Source organism: Semicossyphus pulcher, unplaced genomic scaffold (assembly GCF_022749685.1).
Source record: "Semicossyphus pulcher isolate SPU_LCO1_2020_fin unplaced genomic scaffold, fSemPul1.0.p SCAF_19, whole genome shotgun sequence".
In the NCBI taxonomy this organism is placed as follows: domain Eukaryota; kingdom Metazoa; phylum Chordata; class Actinopteri; order Labriformes; family Labridae; genus Semicossyphus; species Semicossyphus pulcher.
The window spans coordinates 23,413,159-23,436,866 of record NW_027211692.1 but is presented as its reverse complement, the minus strand read 5'-3'; the positions used below and the strand labels follow the sequence as shown (position 1 = coordinate 23,436,866).

Sequence of the window (23,708 nt, the reverse complement as noted above, 5' to 3'; positions counted from 1 at the left end):
AAATTACATTCAATAATTCATTGTGTGTATCTGTTCAGAGTTTTTCAGTGACTTATAACAACGTGTTATGTATAACAGTTATGCTCAAGCATATAATGCTAATGCTTCTGGAACACTGTCGACCATAAAGAGGTAATATAGCATAGTGTTGCCTTACATACCCATAAAATACACTAAACCACTATAGCAAATGTAATGGTATAGTGTAGCTCTATAATAGCAGGGATAAATGTTGAAGGTATATACACCATAGTAGGGCATAGTAACAATGTAAAAACATAATTAAAAATACCACACACAGTTATAAAATCTTTGTTCACATATATTTTATAACATTTTGAAGTACATTAAGTACATTTTAGAAATAGAAGCTACAGTTTATAAAACCTTTCCAGCAGAAATCATTGATGGGCCAGCATCAGCCTTTTTTCTTGAGCAGACAGGTCTATTTTCTGTATCAAAAAAGAATAAAAAAACAAAAAAAAACAAAAGAAAAAGAAAATCGCTACATTATTTTGTCCTGCGCTACCTTTAAATTCCCATGTAAGCACCAGCTGTCTGCGTCTCTTGTCTTTTATAAAATATAAATTATTGAAAAATATTCAAATGTTTGTGAACTAAATACAATAAAAATGATCTCATAACAAAAATACAGAAACACTATAAAATATACAAAAAAAACGACATCCAAAACAAAAATTCCTTCTGAATCCATTCTGAGATATGCATATGCCACAAACTACTTGTGTGTATACATTTGCCCGACTAAGGTTCATTAATACATAAGACCTGCAGTAGATTGTAATCTGTGACACTTAACAATAGTATATTTTCCTGACAAAATAATTTTTTAAAATATTAACAATTTGGGTAACAGAATGTATTATATGAAGCCAAAAATAATATTATCATGACCTTATGTGGGGAAATAATAAAGCGGGTTTTTTTTCCAGGGTACTGACAACCTTTACATTATTATTAAAAATCTGTAAAGCTCTCTCTGATATAAAACACTGACATAAACCTGAACAAACATAACAAAGAAAACATTAACAAGCAGAAACGAATGAAATTACAGTGCAGCTTTTAACTAATTAATGTGTGGACTTTGTACGTCTTTTTTTGGTCAGATGACAAGAATGTTTTTTTATTTTGAGTCACTGCTTGTGACTAATTAAACATCATGAACACAAACGGCCTCTTTGGAGAAACCCATTTCAGCGAAGGTGTTTCTCTTTGACCTTAAGCTGTGTGCTTTTCAACAAGTTAACAAAAGGATAAAAGAAAAGTCAACACTTTCCAAAAATGTGAGAGAAATCTGGTCCCTGTCTTCCAACATTTTGGACGATACCCGAAGCACCGTGACCAAAGACCTCACATGAGTTTTGGTTATTATTCCTGCTTTGTCTCTTGCTTATTTGTGTAATCTGGGTCTCAATAAAGCATTATGAAATACAATCTGTACAAATAGACATCTCAAAAGCTATTTTCATCCATATGGGTAACATTCAGCCACTGTAAACAATAACATTGTATTCTAAGATGATATTCCACTTTGGCATTTCCCATAAGGCCCTCTTACAGCCACTCTTCCCACTGTTGGGAAGAAATCGTGCCTATTTGCTCGAATGTAACTAGTGAATCTTTGTGCACGTCTTCTGAGCAAACTGCACTAAAATATGGGTAGAATCACGGATTACTTGCTGTGAACTGAATATTCATTTGCTCATAGATTAGCAACACACAAACCTAAGAATGTTATACATATGTCTGCCACTAGTCCTTATGTTTCTATTCGCATTGAGGTCTCACCTGAAAACTGCATCAAATCTTAATGGCGTTTGCATTACAATCCATGCAATGCAAACCTCCGAGCAGTGCCAACTTGCATCATTTCTTTCAGTCATTCTGTATCAAACCTAACAAGTGATCTTGTATCACCTGGAGTATCAACAGACTCCTACAGTCACATCCGTCTATAGCATACAACTTCCATTTCTCTCTAGTCAACATCTTTCTATTCCTTGTCCCTACACTGTACCTCCATACTACACTGCAGCTGCTTTCTTCTGACCAAAATGTACTACATGAAAAAATAATACATTTGACATTCTTAGGATTTTGTAAAATCACTCCCTCCACTATTTCCCCGGTGATTTTATGATATAGTTATACAGATAGACAAACAGACATAAGACTATTCAAACACTTCTAAAGCAACACTTACATGGACAGTGACCTGACAAATGATGAAACACATCTTCTTACCAAACACTCCTGAATTCCCCCCCCCCCCACATAGATTGTCTACAGTTTGCTAATACTGGTGGTTTATGCAAAAATGCATAAGTTTCAGTCACAATATGTGTCTCTAACAAGGTGGCAAACATGTAAAGGTGAAAGCGTCAGTTTCAAAAGCAACGGCTACTTTCGGTTGTCTGTCTCTCAGACACTTTAGGTATGAGTCATCTCACCAGGTCCTCACGCCTCACAAAGCACAGGGCCAGTGTCTATAGTGTTGTCTGATAACGCATCAGCACATTTCAGTGAAAGGCTCCAAGAGAGAACAGTTAACCTTGGTATGTAATGTTTGGTTCCACTGTAATACCTTCGTTGACAAAATAAGAAAAATACTCTTTCTAATATATGCCTGGTGGGTTTACATTGGCTGTTCTCAACCTCAATAATATAATACTGGCACAAGCATACGCTCCTTAAACAACAAATCATAAACGGCACTTTTTGGTCCAAGCTGAAAACTCTCTCTTTGCTAAAGAGAAACAGTTGGGATGTAAGTTTAAACAATATGTTTCTCAAATCGTTTTTCATGTTTTGGCAACCTTTTTTGTCTCAGCAAGAACTTTCTTCCTGCTTTCTGTTTACCCCGAGATTGGAATGAACAATTGTATTTTGCTCTTTGCCTCACATTTCTCAGACTTTCTGTCTTGGTCCTCGTGTCTCCCTGCTGTGCTACTCAGGCAGAACAGAACCCGAACTCCACCTGATAGCGCTCCATCTGCCTTGAGGTGCTAACTTATAGCGGCACATAATCACACATACTCACACACACATTCATGCGCGCACATACATCTCAAATGCAACAGGGTATGAATACAGGCTTTTGGCTTGTGCCGTCTTTCTAAAACATGGTCTGAGAGACAGGAGCTTGAAGTTGATAAAGACCACAATTATTCATTAAAAACAGTTTGGTCCCCAAAAAAATGTTTACTGACTCTATCGAACAGTTAAGACCACTTTATGAGCCACAGTCAATGTGGCACCTTAACTTCTGTCTTCACCTCCTTCTTTCTTCTTCGTTTCACTCGTCCGTATCGGGCTTTACGTCCAACATTGCATGGAGCTCCTCAGGAGTGTAGCCCAGCAGGCTTTTTAAGTCACAGACAAAGCGGTAGACGTAGCGTTTCCCTGATGTCTTGTGGATGATATTCTTGTCATAGTAGTAGCGTAGGCCACGGCTCAGCTTCTCATAGTTCATCTTGGGCTTGTTTTTCCTCTTACCCCACCTCCGAGCAACCTGGAGCAATGCAGGCAAGAACTGTGTCAGAATGAATCATAAACACTTCAAAAATAATAAAATACATGTGTAATATAAACGTTTAGTTACATTTTTTATGTACTATTCGTCAGATAATGCAATTTTTCAAAGTTAACCATTCCTAAAGATCGATGAAGCCAAACAAGGCATGCAAAGTTTTTTTTTTTACAAAGTCAGAAGACATCTTGTTCATCTGGCTAAACACTTAGGACCTCCCAGCACGTGTACCAGTGACCAGCGAGGTCACGACCTCTCACCTCATCTGGGTCAGAGAGCTTGAACTCCCAGCCGTCGCCAGTCCAGCTGATGAAGGACTGGCAAGACTTGTCGGTCAGCAGCTCCAGGAGAAACTGCCACAGCTGGATGGGGCCGCTGCCTGCAGAACAGATGGGAGAGGGAGAGAAGGTGAGCATGATTGACAAAAGGTAAGACTAAGGAGGCACATTGTTGTTGGTATCGACACTGGATTGTGTGCACATTTAATTAGATGAGCTCAAAGAAAAGAGATCCAGATCCAAGAACTTCTAACAGATAAGTTATGTCCCTTGATCTTAGTCCTACCATTAGTATAACTATAAGGGTGGTGCACATTTTTAGAGTGGAACTTCTCTTTTTTTGGTAGTAAATTTAAAGAGTCAAATCCAGGTCAAAAGGAGAAATATAATGCATCCCAACAGCGCATATGTTTGCTATGTATGGACGTGTTAAATATTGATGCCGATTATTCACTTATGTCTGAAGAGGGACAAAGTAAACCTTCTAATCTGGGTCAGACTTAAGTACAGACTTTGAACCAAATGTCCTCCTAAATACAAGAGCGCCATTCATCATGTATTCCCTTGTCTGCCAGTTGCCCTGTGCAGTATGTGAATCAAGAGCCTGTGTCTGCATGAGTTCCATACTGATGAAATCACTAGTTTAAAATAAGAGGGGCTGCCTTAAGGCTTCAGTTGCATTTTAAGCACTTGAAATACACAGTGTATAAGAGAAAGACAGTGTTGGAGTAATGGAATCCACTTTTGCCTAATAACAGTTATATTATTATGTTGAAAGTGAACTCTGCATAACTATAGCTTATTACATGTTGTGGAAAAAAAGGGAAAGCAGAACAAAGAAAACCAGAAAAAGGCTGGTCTTGTCTCTGAACTAGATTCACTGCAGCACACTTTGATCTTGTGGTTTTCAGCATATACACTAACCCACCCACTTTTGAGGCTTGCATGTTGAAATCACACCTGCCTATGCAACACACCGCCTCAGCAAAACTGAAACGGAGCACCTCTCGAGTGCCTCAGAAAACCAAATGTACCCTTATAGAACACAAACAAAAGCTTTCAGGGAAACAGACGTGTGGGTTGAACACTTGAAATAGTGCTTTTGAGTCTTTTTTACTCCTGCTGGGGTTGGAGAAGGTGCATGACAACAGCCACCCCGACTTTGGAAAATAAGTGGCTGAGCAACACTGGGTCTCATTCAGACAGAAAGCTCAACTCGCATTCCAAAAGTCTGCTACTGTAACAGCGAGCCCACATAAGGGTGATACAGTGCCGGTTTACCAGCCCCCATGTGCTCTCACGCCAGAATGTAGGCGACCCTTTGACAAAAAAAGTTTCCAAAAATATGTTTCAAGTCTCCATGCACAATGGGCCTCATTGAAAAAGCATACACTGTGTCAAAAGGGTGGGTTTGGTGGGGGCTCGCACTCACAGCAGAGTTGAGTATCTGACCCATGGCACACTAAATGAGTCTTGAGGATATAAGGCTGCTGCAAGAAAGCTTGGTGGTGATTTGGGCTGAAATTTAGGATTTATATAGGATTCATTTAGGATTTTTGTAAATATAAATTAATAATAATGACACATCAAATCATGCTACTCTACTTGATGTATAATATGCTGTGTTTTAGTTTGATACGACCCAAATGGAATCATGCTTGTTAAAAATTTCTGAAGCTTGATGGGGTGATAAAAGTGAATGAGACAAGTAGACATAAGACAGAGAACTCAAAGTATCATGATGCATAATGATAGTTCACCATGTTATTAGGCTGCTTGATAAGACTGTAGACAGAGGTGTAAAGAGCAAATTGTCACAGGAAACCACGCAGATGACAACTGGAGCTCGACTTATCTATCTGCAGCCTTATCAGGCTCCCCGTCCTCGCTGCGAGTGTCACCTGTCTCCCTGTGACTGACACAGGAAGTAGAGCATAGCAAGTTGTCGAGCTGTCATAAACATCAATTTGGAATGTTTCAAAAGCCTTTCTCTTTAGTTTTTTAGTTTATTTAGGTGTTTTTTGGTTGCTTTCCCTTTGCCTCTATTTCTTTATCCACCCACATATATCCACATTGGCACTCAAACACACTTTGAAGCACTACACTCTACGTCCTGCTGCTCCTAATAACAGCCTGGACCAGAGCAAGCTCCTCGACATTTTCCTCTTTCAGGAAAATTGGGCTATTTTAGCATCTTTTTTCCCCCCATCTTTCCCTTTTCCCATCGTGTAAAAGCTCAGAGGAAGCACATTCTCCTCAGTGAAAATGCATTATTATGCATTAGGCAGGAAACACTTGCCAGGCTTTCACACATGAGCTCTTTGGAGTCATCTATTCTGTCGTAATAACTGATACATGTCAGGCGTCAAGACTGAAGCGGTAAATGGAGTCTTGCATGCTGCAGAGATATTTCCGCATGCTTAGGTTTACATTTTCACACAGATATATCTCTGCTAGTTTTATAAAGGGAGATGTTGTCATAGCACAACTAAAACTTCCTCATTCCTCCTCTCAACTCTCAAGAATCTTTGAAGGTGAAAGAATCTCATCCAGAATGTCTATCTGTTAAATCACGAGTCCTACTTACATCCGGCTATATTGAATTGTGCATGATAGTTGTTTCTTACTTCAGTTCACTATCTTCAAAAACAGTACAGGGAGCAATGTAGCCTCTAATGGTCACTAGAGGGGCTTTTAGACCATCTTATTCGTCATTATTCGATTATAAGCACATTACGGCATCTTTCCAACATCATTACGGATGAATGACTCATTGTTCTGTAAGCGGCTTTTGAACTAATAACCATACAGATGACAATTTAACTCGTGCATACCGAGTTTGGGACAGTCTGTTGATATCTGCTGTTTGCATTGTTAATGACGTTGGTTGCTTGGATTTCCCCTTTTTCGATTGCTGGCAGTCTGCAGCCTTGTGACTATAATTTAAACACAGCTGAAAAAGTCCCAAACGCTTTATTGTTAAGAAGCGACAGTGTCTACTCTGTAACTGTTCAACTTCCCTGACGATCCAATTTTTGAAACAGCAACGTATGCAAGAGCTAATCCATCTACTTATGACTACAAATGTTTATAATGTATTCTTTTATGCAAAGCATTATCTACCTAAGTACCGTTTCATTTGCAAGGGAAAGATTTATACATGAATTTCCTTAGTGTGTTCCTTAGTCAAGTCTTCAACATCCTAGTAAACTGTTAACAGTACTATCTGCAGCAGTTGTGCATGCATCTTTTTCAGATGCATGCTAAAATAGTGCACTTGCTTTACACGAGTGTGCAGATGCCCCCACATCTTGTTGAACTTGTAGAACATACATAAACCAGTTCTTTGAGCATGAGCGAGTATGAAGATGCCTCATGAGATAAGGAGATAATTTTACACCCGTGTTATGTGCAGGAGCAGGCATAATTTCTATATTTTACCAGCGTTGCTAGGACGACCTGGAAAAAATAGGTTGAGATGCGGGCTGCAGATAACAAGGAGGTAGATAAGAAGTGAGACAGAATAAAAGATTGCGAGAAAGAAAGAAAAAAAACTATGATGTTTCCTGTAATGTGCATGACTCGGGCTGCCAGGGTAAAAGGTGTTGCTTTTCTTTTTTTTTTTTTTACGCACCTCCATATCTTCTGGGGCTTTAGCAGAGCATCAAAAACTGTGTTATAGCTGCACTGAATTGAATTCCTTATATAAAATGTTAAAAACAGCAAAATTCTGCACATTTAAATAAATGTCACCCAATTCCCAAGACTATGTAAAGATAATACTACTATGATAAATAAAAAAATATAATATAGTGCATTTGTTACTCTGTTTAAAATGTATAATTATAGATGCAATAGGATCACAGCCTTGGTGTTGTGTATTATGGCTAGCTTACTGGCACTCCTATATGAAACAGAGCAATGATGATGATTTCTAACAACTGTTCCATTTCCCTGCTATGTTTTCTAAAAAATTTCTGCTGTGAAAAAAGGTCAATCAAATGCTTCAGAAATGTTCAAGGCAGGACACAAAACTATAATGTATCAACTATGACCTCCGGACGTCTCACCTGTGTATCCTGCCAGCGCAGCTGCTGGGATGACGGGTTTATCCTTGCTGAGGTCTGAGCGCTCCCTCACATAGTCTTTGAAAGTGCCCTTGGGCTTGTGGCCGTGCAAGGCAGTGGGGTAGTCTTCCGAGTCGAAGCTGTCGTATGATGGTACCCGCTGCAGGCTGCTGAATGACGACTGGCTGCTCCATGACTGGGTCAATCGGTCACAGCTCTCAAAGCTCTCAATGCTCTCAAATGAGTCCTGGCCACCGAGCTTACCTGTGAAGGAAGAAGGAGAAGAATTGGCAAGAGAGAGGAGGGTTAATGTTGTTACATAGGAGCAAACTGCAACAGGAGATTGTATAGTATGTTAAATAAAAAAAAAATCTTTAATAAAGGCTGCGTTTGTGTTATGTATGACTTTCTTACACTGCCAACATTTGTTTGAATGGATAATTGAATGTTAAAGAATGTTAATTGTTCTCATACATTCTCTGCAGCATTTTAGTAAGGAGCAATATTCATGAAAAAAAAAAAAAACACAATGGGAGCAAATGATTCTCCTCCAACAAAACCATATTGTTCTGCCCGGTGCCCCATCTCTCTCCATTTCCCGCCTCATTTCCCTTTTACAACCGCCATTTGGATTTGATTTTAAATGGAAGACAATCACACAAATTCCGTTGCTATTTTTGACCTTGGGAAAGATAAGAGGAGTCTTTCAATGGTGAGTCATTATCAAATGACAGATAAAGCAATGCCTCGACTGATGTCAAATCTTCAACTGCTGAAATTGAAGCCATATGTGGCTAGCAGTTGTTCTACAAAATACTTTCCCACGTCGGGAGAGCGCAATTCAATGCTCAAAGCTTGGTATGTGTGATGCATGGGGATTGGACCTCATACCTTGCAGGCAAATGCTTAAAGCCCTGGCAGGGGGCTTGTATGGTGTACATGGTACATGCTATTCATTTATACAGCTGGGGATTTGTGAGAACAAAATCCTAGCTTTATTGCTATAAATGTAAACCATGCTGCTAATTCCTCTGTAAACTATCACTGGGAGAGAAAACAAGCCTGCGCATTCAGAAAAGCAAACAGTTTCATGAGAAAACCCCACGCATGCTAGCTGAGGATGACACCTCTATCTTCTTACCAAGAAGGTTGAGTCGAGGAAAAAAAAAAAATCTTGAAGGTTACACCACTTGAACTGTTTTACATAAAGCACAGGCGGTGAGAGAACACGTTGTGGCTTTGGTGCGTGTATCACTCTGACAAAAACAATAAGGTTTGCTTTTTTTTCCGCAACCCAGTCAGGAGTGTACGAGACGGGTTTGCTTGAACCACAAACCAACCAGCGGGCCTGCTTTTCTTCTCCTCTAATACATGAACACTGATATGGCATGACAAGATTCTGGTAGCTTCAACACAACCACATGCATGCAGACACCCACACTAACAACGTGTAAATGCATCGACACAAGCATGCAAACTTGGACACATTTCTCAAACACTCAATCTAAATTACTGTTAGATTACTGCTCTCCCAGACTTTTCCTATAATGTGCTTAAATATCAACTATATATGTGTCATATTTAGTATGTCATCCCTCACCTCTGCTGAGGCGTCCCACACACATGTTGTCAGGGGATACCACCTCCTGCTTGACGGAAAAGTAGTCCCCCTGCAGAGGGTTGAGGGGCGTGTCCCGTAGGATGACAGCAGGGTATTCACTCTCGTACTTGAGCGTCAGCAATTCCTCCGAGCTGATGGGATGAAGTGTCTGGTAAGACTCTGTGATGAAGCCGGGCTCTGAGTATTCAGAAGGAGGGACACATTGAGCATGCTCTACACCGTAGCCTAGAGACACAAACGAAGAAACAAGTGTAGATAGAAAGCAGAGGAGGAAAGTAAGGAGCGGAGCAGAAGAGGAAGATCAATCTTAGGAGAGTGGAGTCATTATCCCCCCTGTGCTGAGCTGCAGTCAGAATGCTTACAGTAAGAATAGCCCAAACCAAAAACACAGACCTGAGAACATAAGATGAATCTGGTACATTTGAATAAGATGATGGATTAGACATGTACCAAATTTTAGGTAAACTTGAGGTTAACCTTATTAGATCATTTTTGTATGTGGTCAATGTATAACTATAGATACAGACTTCTTTCAGGGGATCTAAATCAAGAAACAATTCTCTTTTATCTTGCACAATAGGGAAAGATACAAACACTAAACCTATTTTATATACAACACTAAACCACTTCTCTTCCATCATTTCCATTCATATTTTAGGCACGTGCCTAATGCTATTATACAGAGTGATTGACTATGAGTGCCATGAGTACTTACTGACAAAGTAGTCTGAGGTATAACGTGATTCCTGGAAGTTGGAGGTCAGTCCATTGATGGGGTAATGCTTTGTATCCTCTTCATGAAAAATAGATAGAGAACAAGCGTCAGTGACCCCGTCATTGATTCCATGTATCACGTAACTGCATCCAGCATTATCAAAAATTAATGACCTGAGCTAAATTGTGTCTTCCTGTTTGGCTCCTGTTACTGTAGCAAATGTCAACAGGGCCCTTTTTTATGTGAAGTTTTTCTCACATAAAAAAGTATAAAAGCCTCTAGTCTGTATTAAAACCATTACACAATGCAGGAATCAGTCAGTGCATTAGCTTTAGTCCTGGGACAAATAGGGCCTTACCTTTCTGAAGCATTTCTAAATGTTCCCAAAGGATGTCACCCACAAAGTCAGGTGCTAAGTCCAGGAAGCGTTCCTTCCCCATCGCACACAGGTTGGCTCCGTTCATGCAGAATTTGTCAAAGTCAACATTCTTCAGACTGAACTCGTTAACTGTCCACGCTAGCCACTCGGCCACATTGTTTTCCGTCCACTGTCTGGGATCTAAAGAGGATCACAAGTGGGGATTGTTATATTCACTGTTTGCTTATATTATATGTACAAGTTGGAAAAAAAACTGTATGAATTATATACAAAACTATACACACTATACTACACATACACAAATATGTATTCTTTAACTGACATGACAATACAATACATGTTCCCCTTCTGGTTCTTGCACAATAACCTGCAGCTTTTTTTGTATTATTCCCTGTTTTCACTGTAAGTAAAATCAGATCTATCACACCCCTTCTCTGGTAAATAAATCTACCCGTAACAAGTCAATCAACAACAAAGAGGGAGACAGGAGTGGATGTAAACAGCAAGGGTAATGACAAGCCAGAGCCATAGATGGCACATATATTATGATTACATAGATACTGAGAATCCTGCAGTTTTCTAACAGCATGAAGAGGCTCTGTGGTCAGAGGGCTAACTCATTATTTCACTGTCTGTCTCTGCGTCTACATCGTCTAGATGCTTCAGTCAGTCAGTCTGCTCTCATTGAAATGTATGTAATGTATGGCCATTACTAGAATAACTGGGTGTCTCCTGGTTTGCAGTGAATACTTCTAAGAGATGACTTCACTGACGTGTGACACACTGAGGTGGTTTTTCGAAGGTTCTGCGAATGACTGATAATAACTGATAAGATTTGATAACCCCAATGAGAATGTTTAAAAGGACCAATAAGAATACGAGTAAGTGACAGTGTTACCTTTGGGAATACCCAGCCGCTGCTGTTCCTTTGTGAAGCCACTGAATGTGGCCTTCAGAGCCTGGGACATCATCTCTTTACTTCCAGGAGTTAGCAGAGGGACATCTCCACACTCCGGATCTGCCGATGACAAATTACGAGGATCATTGATTATGATATTATTTTCGGTATAATCAGTTTCTATTTCAGTTGGGATTAAATAACTAATTTGCTAATAATATGTACTGCTTTAATTACCATTGACAACCCAGGTTGCGACAACGCATCCTGTATTGTATTTCATGCCGATAAAGCTTACTGAATAGAGATTGAGTTGAGACAGAGAGACAGCGGGAAAGAGATTCAGTTAGATATTCACACAGACACACACATGCACCCACACGCAAACAAGTTAACACAGTTGTATCTGACCGTGATCAACAACATGGCACAACAATTACATCTCGTCTAGACAGGCAGTGTCTCCATATCACAGAGAATCTATTTAAACAAGAGCTGCCACACAGAGCTTCTTAAAAGCTGAGACACTGTCAAATGTGCACCATTTTTTGCACTTGGATACATGGGAATGCTTCTTCATGCTGATGGCAGATAGAATAGATGCAGTTTATAGTTTAGAGCATGGTGCATTGGAAAACTTTTAACAGTTCATAAAAAAATATGTTTATTGACGAATATCAAAACACCAACCTCTCTCCTACCCACACATCCCGGGTGGGAGAGCAGCGCCTGGTGCCCATCAGCGACACCATGACCCCTGCTAGCCCTCCTACCATGCTGCCCCTACACAGTGGGCCTACTGTCACCAAACTAAGCATGGGGTCAAACATTCTGAGAGGTCAAGGGTCGAGGGATAGGGTGATGATGTCACCCTGGCTGCTGGCGGGTGGCTAGCAGAGTTAGGGGTGGGCTGTCTCAAGGGTCTCAGTCCCACACAAGACCTACTGTTCTCTGCTCACAGCCAGTGGGCACCCAGTGGGGAACAGAGCTCCCTTTGATGGCTTTAAACAGTGCCTGATGACTCGCGCTCATCTAATTAGATTGACCAGGCTGCAGAAGTATGGGATAAAGGAGCAAAGCAGGGGAGATGATGAGAGGAGAGGGGAATGACCCCTCGGGCCACTTACACTAGAATAGACTGCTAAAAAGTAATCATCCAAGACTCAAATAATGACTTGTAAATAGACACAAAAAGGCCCCCAATTAGCTGACGTGCTTTTATCAATCAATCTGTAAAGTGCTCACGCTATTTTGCAATAAAGATCATATATAATGATGTCTTCTGCAGTATGACGTAAAAGATTTATCTCGTCTTTTGGGAAATTGTGAGCGATCCGAAACTAGATCAGGGCATCTTCTGGCTTTAGCAGGCTGCGGTCCAGACAAAATTTAGGGTTCAATGTCCTCCTGGTGTGTCTCCATTGCACAACAATTAAAGTGGTTAAAAGTCACATCACCAGAGCCTTTGCTTAAAGGCAAATCAGTGATGAAGCAAAGCTGTGTCACTCCCCTCATAGCCGACCATCGGTGCAACCCAGATGTTCTGGCATCTCCACTGGCTGGTGGTTTTATCTGCCAGCAGCACACTGGGGCAACATACAGTTCACGCTTGTTTTCAGCACTCGCTGACGTCTCGACCTCGCCTGGAATGCACAGCAGCTGTCCCTCCTTCGCCCATGTAACCAACGTCTGTCTGGCTGTTTTTTAAAATTAGGTCTCCCAGTTTCTTTCTTCTGTCTTTGGCTATTTTCTTCCCCTATTTTTTCTCCCTCTAAAGAAAGAAACCTTGCAACAAGCCAGAGACAGAGGACAGACAAGAGCTCTTTGCTTATTCATGTGATTCAATTAGGCCTGTAATAATATATTGCTCTCTGTTACTCTGGCGAACAAACAGAAAGTTATTCATTCAAGTCAGAAGTAAAATCAAGAGACAAGAGCAGTCACACATCGGACATCATTTAAACTTTTGTCAGAAAGAGCTCAAACATCAGGATAAACTGTCTTTGTGTACAAGTTGTTCCTGACAGTCTGGTTTTCAGGCCTCTACTTGGCTTTCTTTTAAGCAGCGTTGGTGGTGCAAAAGACATGCATGCTGCAAACGGCTGCAAACTGAGATGGGACGGGGGCTCAGACAGTCTGCACTTTGAAGTGAAGACAAGGGCCAAATGTGGCAGTTTATTTAAGCTGGATCGGGTTAGGTTTGTCTGCACTTTTGAACCATTAACACCTCTCTCTCTCCATCGCTTTTATCAACCCACCCTGAGCCTATACTTGGGCACACAGCCTTTAACCCACTTTAACACTAAATCCTTCATCAAAGACACTCAACACCATCGTGCATGAGAACTACCATCAGGAACTCTAAACCGAGAAATATGTTAACCATGATTATAGAGCAAATTCAAATCTGAGCAGCGGATTGTGTGATTTCTTTTGTTTTGACTTTAAATTACTTGTTTTCCTTGTTTGAAGTGGGATTTTTGGTAAGTCCTGCAGCAACTCAAAGCACAAACTATATATCCTATGTTGGAACAGTTAAAAGAGCTGTTGATGAAGATGTTACTTTAATAGTACGAAGAAAAGGTAGAGCAGAGAACACATCAACTCTGGGAGGAAAACACAAGACCTGCAAGTGCAATGATAAGAGATCAGTCTCCACATAAAAGTTATCTGCGGCAGAGCTAATGTACAGTGTGCATCCATTAGTGAGAGAGGCGAGCATGGATCTAGACAATCTCTAGTAAATGATGAAGTCCTGATAGGATTTCAATGCCTGCGAGTGCCATTAGAAACAGAATGGTCAGTATGTTCGGAGAGTTAAAGCATCCACAAGTCATCACTTTCCACATTAGACGATGTGGGTCTGTCCGCAAAATGAGTCCCAGCCACTTAGCTCGAGAAATGTGGGAGTGGGTGTAAATCACAGGCAACATTATAGCATTCGAGTTTCACTAACAAGACCCAGAGTAAAAAGAGTGTCTGGAGTGAAAAGTATGAAATGAAACCAATTTCTCGTAATGATTTCGAAGACATAATAAGTTCCTCTTTTCTAAGGATCACTGATGAGGTGAGATTTGATGTACTGTAAAAGATATTGATTAGCCACTCCCCTTAAGCATGATATGAGTAATGGACAGGCTGCTGAGTGCGACAATGATATTGTCCCCCAGGGATTCTCTGACAGACTGTGCAACTTCACCGCCCTGCCCTTGTGACCAAGGCACAGGGTCTGTTTGGCACCTTAGGTTGTTAATCTGACACACATATAAAAACACATACACACACACACATGAAGTAAATTAGCAGCCTTCTTCGCCTGTGCAGCAGAGCGTGGGCGTGAAATTGGGATTTTTGCGACTGGGGCCAAAGTCTAAGGGGCTGGAACAGGCAGGGCTAGGCAGGGTAGGGCAGGGCAGGGGCTGGGGGAGATAGCAAGGAAGCATCTTGTGTGGGTGAGGGGTGGGAGGATGAGTCACCAGCCTGTAATATGAACCCATCACTGGACAAGAGAACTCGGGAGAAAGAGAGAGAGAGAGAGAGAGAGGGAGAGAGAGAAGAATGAATGGGAGGTCTCATAAAGCTCCCTCTCTTCTCCTTGTCCCTGGAGTGACATCACAGTGGGATCAGTGCCATCTCCCAGCCTCTGGCGGAGACTCAGTTCATTCATAAAGGCTGGACTGCTGCCTCCACTCAGAATGATGCAATGATACAGGCAGAGCAGGCAACCAGACCCAACAAATGAGGGACAATATGCTTTCTATCATGCGATTGAGCTATAAATAGCCCTATAGAGTCTATCCAATGAGTGGGTGTGTGTTGGTGTGAGGAAGAGAGATTTGCCTGTGAAAAAACAGGATGGCATATAAGAGGCTATTCAAAGCTGGGTGTTTGAAAATGAAATATTTAGGGTCAAATAGTCATTTATTTATATCAGTGTCAATGCAAGTGGTAATTTATGCTCCCTGTCTCTATGCCCTAATGTTGAGTGTATGGTGGTCTTTTTTTAAATCAGCAACAGTCAATTTCCTGTGGCAAAGTTGCCACATCCTGAGGGAAGTGAGGTGAGTTGTGGGTTCAGGTGGGGGTCAGACATTTCAGAACCACTACCAAGGCCTCATACCCTCCCTGAGCGTTCCTACATGCAAACAGGTACATATCAGTGGGGTCACAACACAGTGAAGGGAAAAAAGGTCTTGGCAACTTGCCAAGGCCTTATAATCGGCTCTTTAAGGCAGACCAGTCTGCCCACTGCAGACCAGAGGTGACAGTAGTATCTGAGAGACCCTTTGATGGAGATCTGTATCTGGACCCCTGGTCTGAGAACGCAGGGTCATAAACCCCGGCGTCATGAAGGGGGCCATTCAGCACCAAAGGGTGATAAAGTGGTGGCTAAGGGCTGCAGTGGAGCGAGAGGAGGAGGACGGGGTGGCAGTCTGGTTTTGAGAGGGCTGCTTGTTCAGCCAGCCGCCCCGCTATTTAGATTTCCAACTCAATGCCAAGGAGCAGGAATAGATGTGTAGGCCTGGCTCAAGCCAAAGTGAAGAGCCAGACCTAGGACCAAGACTGCATTAAGCAAAGGAAAGTGTTAGCCAACGCACAAACCCGGAGCATCCCACTATCACAGGCAACAGTGCTGAAACACTGGTTTTATTCTTAGGGCTTCCACCACTGGCTTCTGGCTGCCCTCTCCAAGCACAAGCCTGTGGTGGTGTAAAGCAGCCTTACAGGACGAGGCCACTGCTGCTGACATCTGTCTTTGTCCATGAAACGAGAGTTGTCCAGGATCATCACCACCACAGACATACTGGCTACTGAAGCAGACAATAAGTGAGACTAATACCCCGTAGCTGCCTTGCTGTCTTTCTTTCTTCCATTCCCTCCATCTCTGAAATCATATTAGCTTATGATGTGAAAGCGCATTAAGTCTTCTGTTTGTGCCAAAGTCTCAGCGCTTGGTATGACATTACCTCTGAGTTTGAAATGATACGCGCCATCGCCAACAGATGCTTAACATTTTTTTTTTTGCTAAAAGCTTGATGGAAATTCTTTCCTTTCCAGATGAACGAGGGAGGCAGAGACGAAGCACTTTCAGCAGGGTTTGGCTCCATGTTGCTTATTTAACTGCCTACAAGCTTTGTTGCTCTGTGATCTTTAACAGTGTGAAAAGGCCTGGTTTTTAGGCACACCTCAAGTATTAAAGGTTGAGAAACAGTAATGTACTTCTCACAACAGCCCATTGCACAACCTTCAAGTTCTCTATTACTCTGAGAAGGCAGATAGCCTAAAATACATTGGGAAAATGCTTAAACCCAGTATGCTTTAAAGAACTGAACAAAAAGTAGAGATCTGACAATTCAAAGGTTTTTCTTGACCTTATCATATTTATAATTATAGTAGTACTTAGTCTATTATGATTTGACTATCTTATTTTATCTGTAAACTGACAGGCAAGCGCTGTAATGGGGAGTGCAGGTGGTGTTAGCTTAGCTGTACCCATGCTAGCTGCCTTCCCAGGCTCCGTGTTGTAAACAGACAGGGGATGCTCTGGGGGGACTGTTTAGGCGTTAAACCAAACACACGACATATCTGACAAACAGTTTACTCTCCGTGTTGCATTTTTTCCACAAAACATGGTGCCTGCCCCATTTTTTGTCCAAACTGATACATTCCACAACCAGGTTCCTGATATAAGTGTGAATTATGTGGGACAGTACAGGGCCAAACATTCACAAACATGGATGGAATTGTTTGCAACTCGACCGTTCTTTTGTACAATACATGCGCATTTAAGTGTTGCCGTGGCTGGGACTAATTATACATCACACGTATATAAGAGTTTGTTGCCTGTTTGAAGGCAAGCTATGGGCGACAGATGGATACTTGATAAATAAATTCCCCCCAGACCGCAGTGTTTTCATGTTGCGTGCCTCACATTCCACCTCTGTTTTACAATCACTAATGTGCCTCTCACAGCTTTCTTGTTTTCCTCTAATGTGACCAAAAATGACTCGTGGTCTAAGTGGCAAAACGGTTTCAGCTCAGGATGATGAATTGCCCTTCTATTTTAAGCCCAGTGTAGGCTCCACGGCTAATCCGAGCATACGAGCAACATCAAACATTTAGCCAAATCTTTCTTACTTATTTTAAAGATGTGTTTTTTTTTGTCTTGACGTTGTGAGCACCTTCGTTTTGACTGACTTGGCTGATTAATACAAGTGAACCAAGATTTGATCACTGGAAACTTACAACTCGTAAGTGTTTTGCAATAAAAGATGGAAATGATTTCAAAGCCATGCGTAGAAGTTTAAACTCATGATCACCTTCTCTTCTCTATCTCCCACTATCTGTCCCTGTTTCTTAGACACACACACAAACACACGCATGCACACACACACTCACACACAAACACGCACAGGCAGGCAGTGACTCATTCTGTCAAAGAATGACTGGACTTCTGAGGATATCGCGCTGCTTTATTTGACAGTGTGACTGGTCATGATGAAAGCAGTGACCGTATCTTGTAAAATTCTTGCTCAATGATTCAAAATTTGTCACTGTAATCTTGTAACTATGCATAAAAGGAACACATGTTTGAGGCAGCTAACGGTGACTCGAACCAGCATTTATGTAAGAGCAAAAGATCAATCTTCACAAACTCGATGGGATTTCTGACTCAGAATATTATCAGAGGAAAGTTCTCATTATCTTCTGGACATGTGGGCCTACACTGGAACGAGCAATACATTAAAAAGTAGATACTGGAGGAGCCACCTAGGCAGACAAGAGAATCCAGCTGCTTTTCCTCTCATAGCTGAACTTCAGAAGCAGCCTAAGAACATACACAGAGTCCCATTCCTCAACCTCTTCTATGGCTGCAGGAACACATGTGCCTCGCATTTGAGGGTCTGTGTCACAGAGGCCCAACTCATCATGTGCGCCTAAGAGTCGTACCTACAGCCCAGAGCCAGCCACCCACGCAAACATGGCATTATTTATTATTATTTATTTGGCAGGCCAATCAATCGATACAACTATGATGCTGCAGGTCTGATACACATCAAGTTAGGCTGTGTCCCATTTGTTCACCTGACTTCAAAAGCAGCACGCAATACATGCCGACTCCAAAAATAGGTGGTGTGCAAAAAAAAAACCAGACAAAAGAGAAAACAAGGGAAGAAATTCTGGAACATACACTAAAAAAAATGAGCAACATGGCCTTGTTGAGGACAGCTGAACATCCAACATGCTGGCTCTCAGAACAGTGTACTAATACTCAAAGCAGGCATGTTTCTAAAGTAGCCCAGTTTCCATTCCATTATAGGAAACACAGCTCCTAAATGTGGAGCCGTAAAACAGAAACAGCAACAGAGCAAGAGGACCAAAAAAAAAAGTTTAAGCAATCAGGACTATGTAAAGAAGCGTGGGTAGTTGTGGAGGCATTCTGGGGCGGCGACAGGCCAGCTACGGTTCGCAGTCAGATGGGCAATGCAGAGCGAGGAGAGGCCTGTGTTAGCAGAATCCAGTAAGCAAGCCAAGCAGACACGCAGTCGGACAGTCAGTGGCGTGTGGTGCAGCAGGCGTCTACTGCCATGACTCAGGGATTACAAGCAGGGAATGACTGGGGATGGTACAAAGTGCACTCACCAGGAACTCACTATACACCACATCAAGGCGTCATGAGAGAAACCCATGTGGCCAACAGAAAGACATTGAAAACGGAGGAGGAAAGGGAAAGGAGGGGGAGGAACACTAGAGGAGGAATTGAGTGGGTGGGTGGGTGATTGAAAAGAGTCTGTTACAAAAGAGCTTGTTGATGCTTTATTTGCTAAGCACCAGGAACGAGTTTTACTTCGTTTCGGCTGTTGGATATTTTGTCAAATGTGAGAAGCTGTTGAGGACTGATTGCAATGAGCAGCACTTTAATCATTTTGATTGCTTATTAGATTTTGGCATAGTGACGACAACCCACTACCTGGAAGGTCATTCTTTCCGTTTGCCTAACACCCCCTCCACTGTCTGTCTCCCTCTCTCACCATATGCTTACTATTCAGTCTGCTGTATCTGGTGCTAACACGCCTTACTTTATGACTAAGCTTTATAAGCAAAGATTAAGGCGTGTAGTCACCAGGGGAGCGTTGAGATAGGACCCACGCACTAATATAGTTTTATGTTTATATGGGCAACACAGCCTATGATAGGCTGAATGAATGAAATGCTAAATGAATGGGGGGGGGGTTACACATTTGATGTAATACAGTGGCATCACTGAGCTTGGGAAAGAGAGAAAGATAAGCTCATTGTGGAAACTCACACATTGCCACCTCACTACTGCCCGCCCAGTCTGTTGACAAGCGTGACCAGGACAGGGAGGCTCATTGAGGAAGCTGGTATCTGTTGCCCTCTAGGCACAGACAGGGTCTGGTCAACACTACCTAATAGCATATGGGTGATGCACTTTAAACTGGACTGACTAATCAAGTTTGATCTGGCAAACTATGCAGCCCTTAGTTTGACACGGCGCATATTCGATGAAAAAAATAGGCCGCTATGCTCTGTTTGGCCCGATTCATTGACAGACCACATCAAGAGAAGCCTGGATCACCCAAACAGTGTTTGCACAGCTGCCAGGCAGCCACGCACACTCAAACATTGGCATATATTACAGTGCGCTACTGAAGGAGTGCTGACACAAACACACCGAAGCAAAAACCTGAGGCTTATGTAACACCCTCTGTTCTAACACGGGCTTACCCTCGCCACACCATCCCAACATGGGAGGAACCTTGGAAAAGAAAGTCAGCGAAACCTTTCTAAGAGCCGTTTGTATGGCAGTAGCCTGTGTGTGCTGGTGTGCATTCTGTATGTGGCGGGCGTGGGACGAGAGGCCTTATAAGGGCTCTCAGCAGAAGCATCAGGCCCGCCAGTTACAACAAACAGCAGCGTTTTGATCAGATAAAAGTCAGCCTCCCACTCATGCTCCTTCTATGCCTCCATGCATGCCACCCAGCAGGGCATGCTCAGAAAACATTCCTGTCATCCACTGAACCCTGACCTTCAGGCCTGACGAAGGAAAGAAAAGAGGGGACAACTCACTCAGACAGACTGCACCATGTATTGTAAATGATTGACAGCTTTCTCAAGTTTTCATCGAATATTTGATAACCATTGAGCGATGCATTTTAAGTACACTCTAACACTCAGTAGGAACTTCATATACAGGAGTAAAAGAAACACAAGACACTTGTGCTTTCATGTCTGTTATTTCACAATCCAGCACCCTCCCCTGAAGTAATGCTCTCCTCTATCTTTAATATGCGCCTCTGTGGAGCTGACAGTTTTGTTATGGTTACATGATGCTTTCAATAATAAGCTACCATGATCTGGGTTACAATGAAGTAAGTGTGCTGTGTCAGGATTTGACTACTTTAACTGAAGAGAGAAATAAAAGCTTTTTTTTCAGGAACGTTAGATGCCTTGTTTGGGTGCACCTCTGACCCTGGCAGTGTGTGAGCGCTTAGAAAGGAATTACCTCCGCTGGAGAGAGGGAAGGAAGGCCTTGGGTAAGCTGACACTGGCTGCACTTCTGTCGCAAAGGAAAACAAACAATATAGTAAGGTAGGCTGGAAGCCATTAAAGCATGTTAGTGGGGTATGTATGTATGTATGTATGTACAGTATGTGCTTGCAGGTGTTTGGAGGGAGAAAAGAAGAGAGCATCTGTAGTTCCCACAATAATGTGGTTCTGCGTTTGCTTCAGAAAAGCTAAGCAGTAGTGTCTCTTGGGATAGCTGCTACTTTTACAATGCAACAAACCTCAGACAATGCATTCTGACTTTGTATGAAGCAAATATCTCTTTAAGCAAGTTGTAAGCAAAGCGCTTGTCATGGCTAAGATACTGGCTTCAGAAACATCCTTGGTTGTTTGTTATTACACTCCCATGTAGGCAAGGAAATACAAAGCAATGATCTCAACCGCAATATGTCTCCGTATGAGAGAGGCGTAGAAAATAGATAATATTGTTTGTGTGATGTTGCTTCTGTGAACTACTCCTTGGCAGCCCCTGCTTGACCCAAGTGCACCCGAGCGTTAGCAGGAGCGTGCATTACGAAACGGTTTTGCAAGATAGCACTACGCTTTGGCAACTTAACTGCAGCTGTCAGCACTTTGCATGTGAGTTTGTGAGATGTGTATGTGTGAATCTATGCTTTGCAGGTATTGACAGTGAGGAGAAGGTGGTTAATGTGGTGAGTCACAGCCCCTTAGTGGGTCAACACTAGCAATTAGTATCAAATTTCCATGATGCATCAATGGTGCTCGCAGCACTACTAACAGGCTTTAATGCCACCTGAGCTACCAAAGCACAGGGGATTAGTTCATGTAAAGCTGCTGGATGCAAATTATCCAAACATGCCGACATGTGTAAGGCACCACGTGTAAAAATGAGAAGTGAAACCACATGAAGGTTTAGACCTAAACACAATCACAGCTCACAGTTGTGGGCTTCCCTCTATGTGCCCTGGACTACCCCTGGAGTAAGCCAAGTGTTCCAGGCAGCAGGGTCAGAGAGGCAAGCCTCAGCACTGCAGATTCATCACCTCAGCCTGACTCTCCTTCCCTCTGGAAAGTCAGATTCAACCACTGCATTAGAGGGGGAGGTAGAGGAGACAGTGGGGCTGGTGGGGAGGGGAGTGATTAGGCATTATGGCCTGTCTCCCATGCTGGCTGGGCAAAGTATGCCCCAGCTCTCCCAGTATGGCACTGAATATAGGGTCAGAGACGGGTGCTTAGATGAGAGGGAGAGGAGATAAAGACAGATCCCCGGTGAGTTCAAAGCAGGGAGAGAGGGATAGATTACTTGTACATCAAAACTACAAAGGACTACAAAAAGTCAATTTGAGCAACACACATGAAAAACATACGTGACAAAACTTAACTTGCACAACGGTAAGGATGAAAGCAAATCAGAAAGAGCAGTAAAGATAATGGTGACCGTAAAACATGCAGATTCAAAATATGTCAGCTATGTTGGAGAATATAAAACACTGGAAATGTCACAATAATGTCTGTATAAACTAAACATATCAGTGATTTTGTTGTATGACAAGTCATTTTGCCTACATGACATCATGAAGTCTACTTTTGTGATTTAAAAAAATCCACCAATATGAGAAGAACTTTTTCACATTTGCAGTTGTTTCACAAATTCTACCATACTGTTATTCTACTGTAAGAGTGTGAATCATTCAATAAAAATGAAATGGTAAACACACGCTGGTCATAAAGGCAATTTGCACAGAGCCCCCGGCGTGATTGCATGTTTCTCAAGTGTTGTGTGATGTCCAATATTGAGCAACCAACACCGTCCTAACACGTTGGAGACGTTCTGTCCCTCTTAGCGCATCTTATTACCGAGAATTAACACTGAGGCTAACATCAACGCAATCTGCTACCAGCTGGGTACATTACAAGGAAACATTTAGGAGTAATGTTGGTCGCGTGTAAGCTGTCACAGAAGAGTTGTATTACTCACCGTCCATTTTTTCAGCCTTTATGATTGTTAACGTCGGTTTCATATCGACAGCTGCCGTCATGATCATCAGATCAGCGTGATTTAATAACGCCGCGTCCCTCTTTTATTCTAACCGCTCCAAAAACACTAAATAAGCGAAAATCTTCTCTTCCTTTTTCGCCCGGTCAAATACACTGGCTGATTTTTTTCCCCCACTTTTCCTCTCACACTATAAAACAATTCCGTTTCTTTTACTCCTAACTTATCACTCTCTTTGCCTCTCTTCTTCTCCGGTACATGTACACACACTCCCTCTTTTCCTCGTTCTTTCTTACTCCCTCACACACTCACTCACTCCTTCCCCTCATTCTCTGGCTATGGGCGTTGCATTCACAGAGCCAGAGCGCGACGACAGCTAAAGGGGGCGGTGTTTGGGGCTGACTTGCCAGTTGATTCACAATTCAATTACAATGCCCCCCCACACCCTACTCACACACACACATACACGCACGCTACCACCAACTCCTCCTCGTCTCTGTGAGAACCTAGTAGTACCAAGACCCCTGCACGTCATCAGACACAGTTAGGAGTCCACATGTTCCCGCAAATTACTGGCGTTTTACAGGGATGAGAAACACTCTGGAGATTAAGGCTGCCAAGTAGCCTGAGAAACCACATTTACTACTCA

At 42.3% G+C, this 23,708-nt stretch overlaps 1 protein-coding gene across 2 annotated transcripts; it reads right to left on the bottom strand.

The window, feature by feature from the left end:
- Positions 1 to 316: 316 nt before the first annotated feature.
- ets1 (v-ets avian erythroblastosis virus E26 oncogene homolog 1) lies at positions 317 to 23,402 on the bottom strand. Of its 2 annotated transcripts, none has more exons than XM_069668392.1 (8): positions 23,042 to 23,402; positions 11,512 to 11,631; positions 10,593 to 10,793; positions 10,235 to 10,312; positions 9,499 to 9,744; positions 7,902 to 8,162; positions 3,814 to 3,932; positions 317 to 3,535 (listed from the first exon to the last, which is right to left on the bottom strand). In XM_069668392.1, the coding sequence occupies exons 1-8, from the start codon at positions 23,106 to 23,108 to the stop codon at positions 3,320 to 3,322; spliced, it is 1,308 nt and encodes a 435-aa protein (XP_069524493.1). In that variant the 5' UTR covers positions 23,109 to 23,402; the 3' UTR covers positions 317 to 3,319. The 2 variants fall into 2 exon arrangements, with proteins under 2 accessions (XP_069524493.1, XP_069524494.1); XM_069668393.1 differs by having other exon boundaries at positions 9,499 to 9,696.
- Between the last annotated feature and the right edge of the window lie 306 nt (positions 23,403 to 23,708).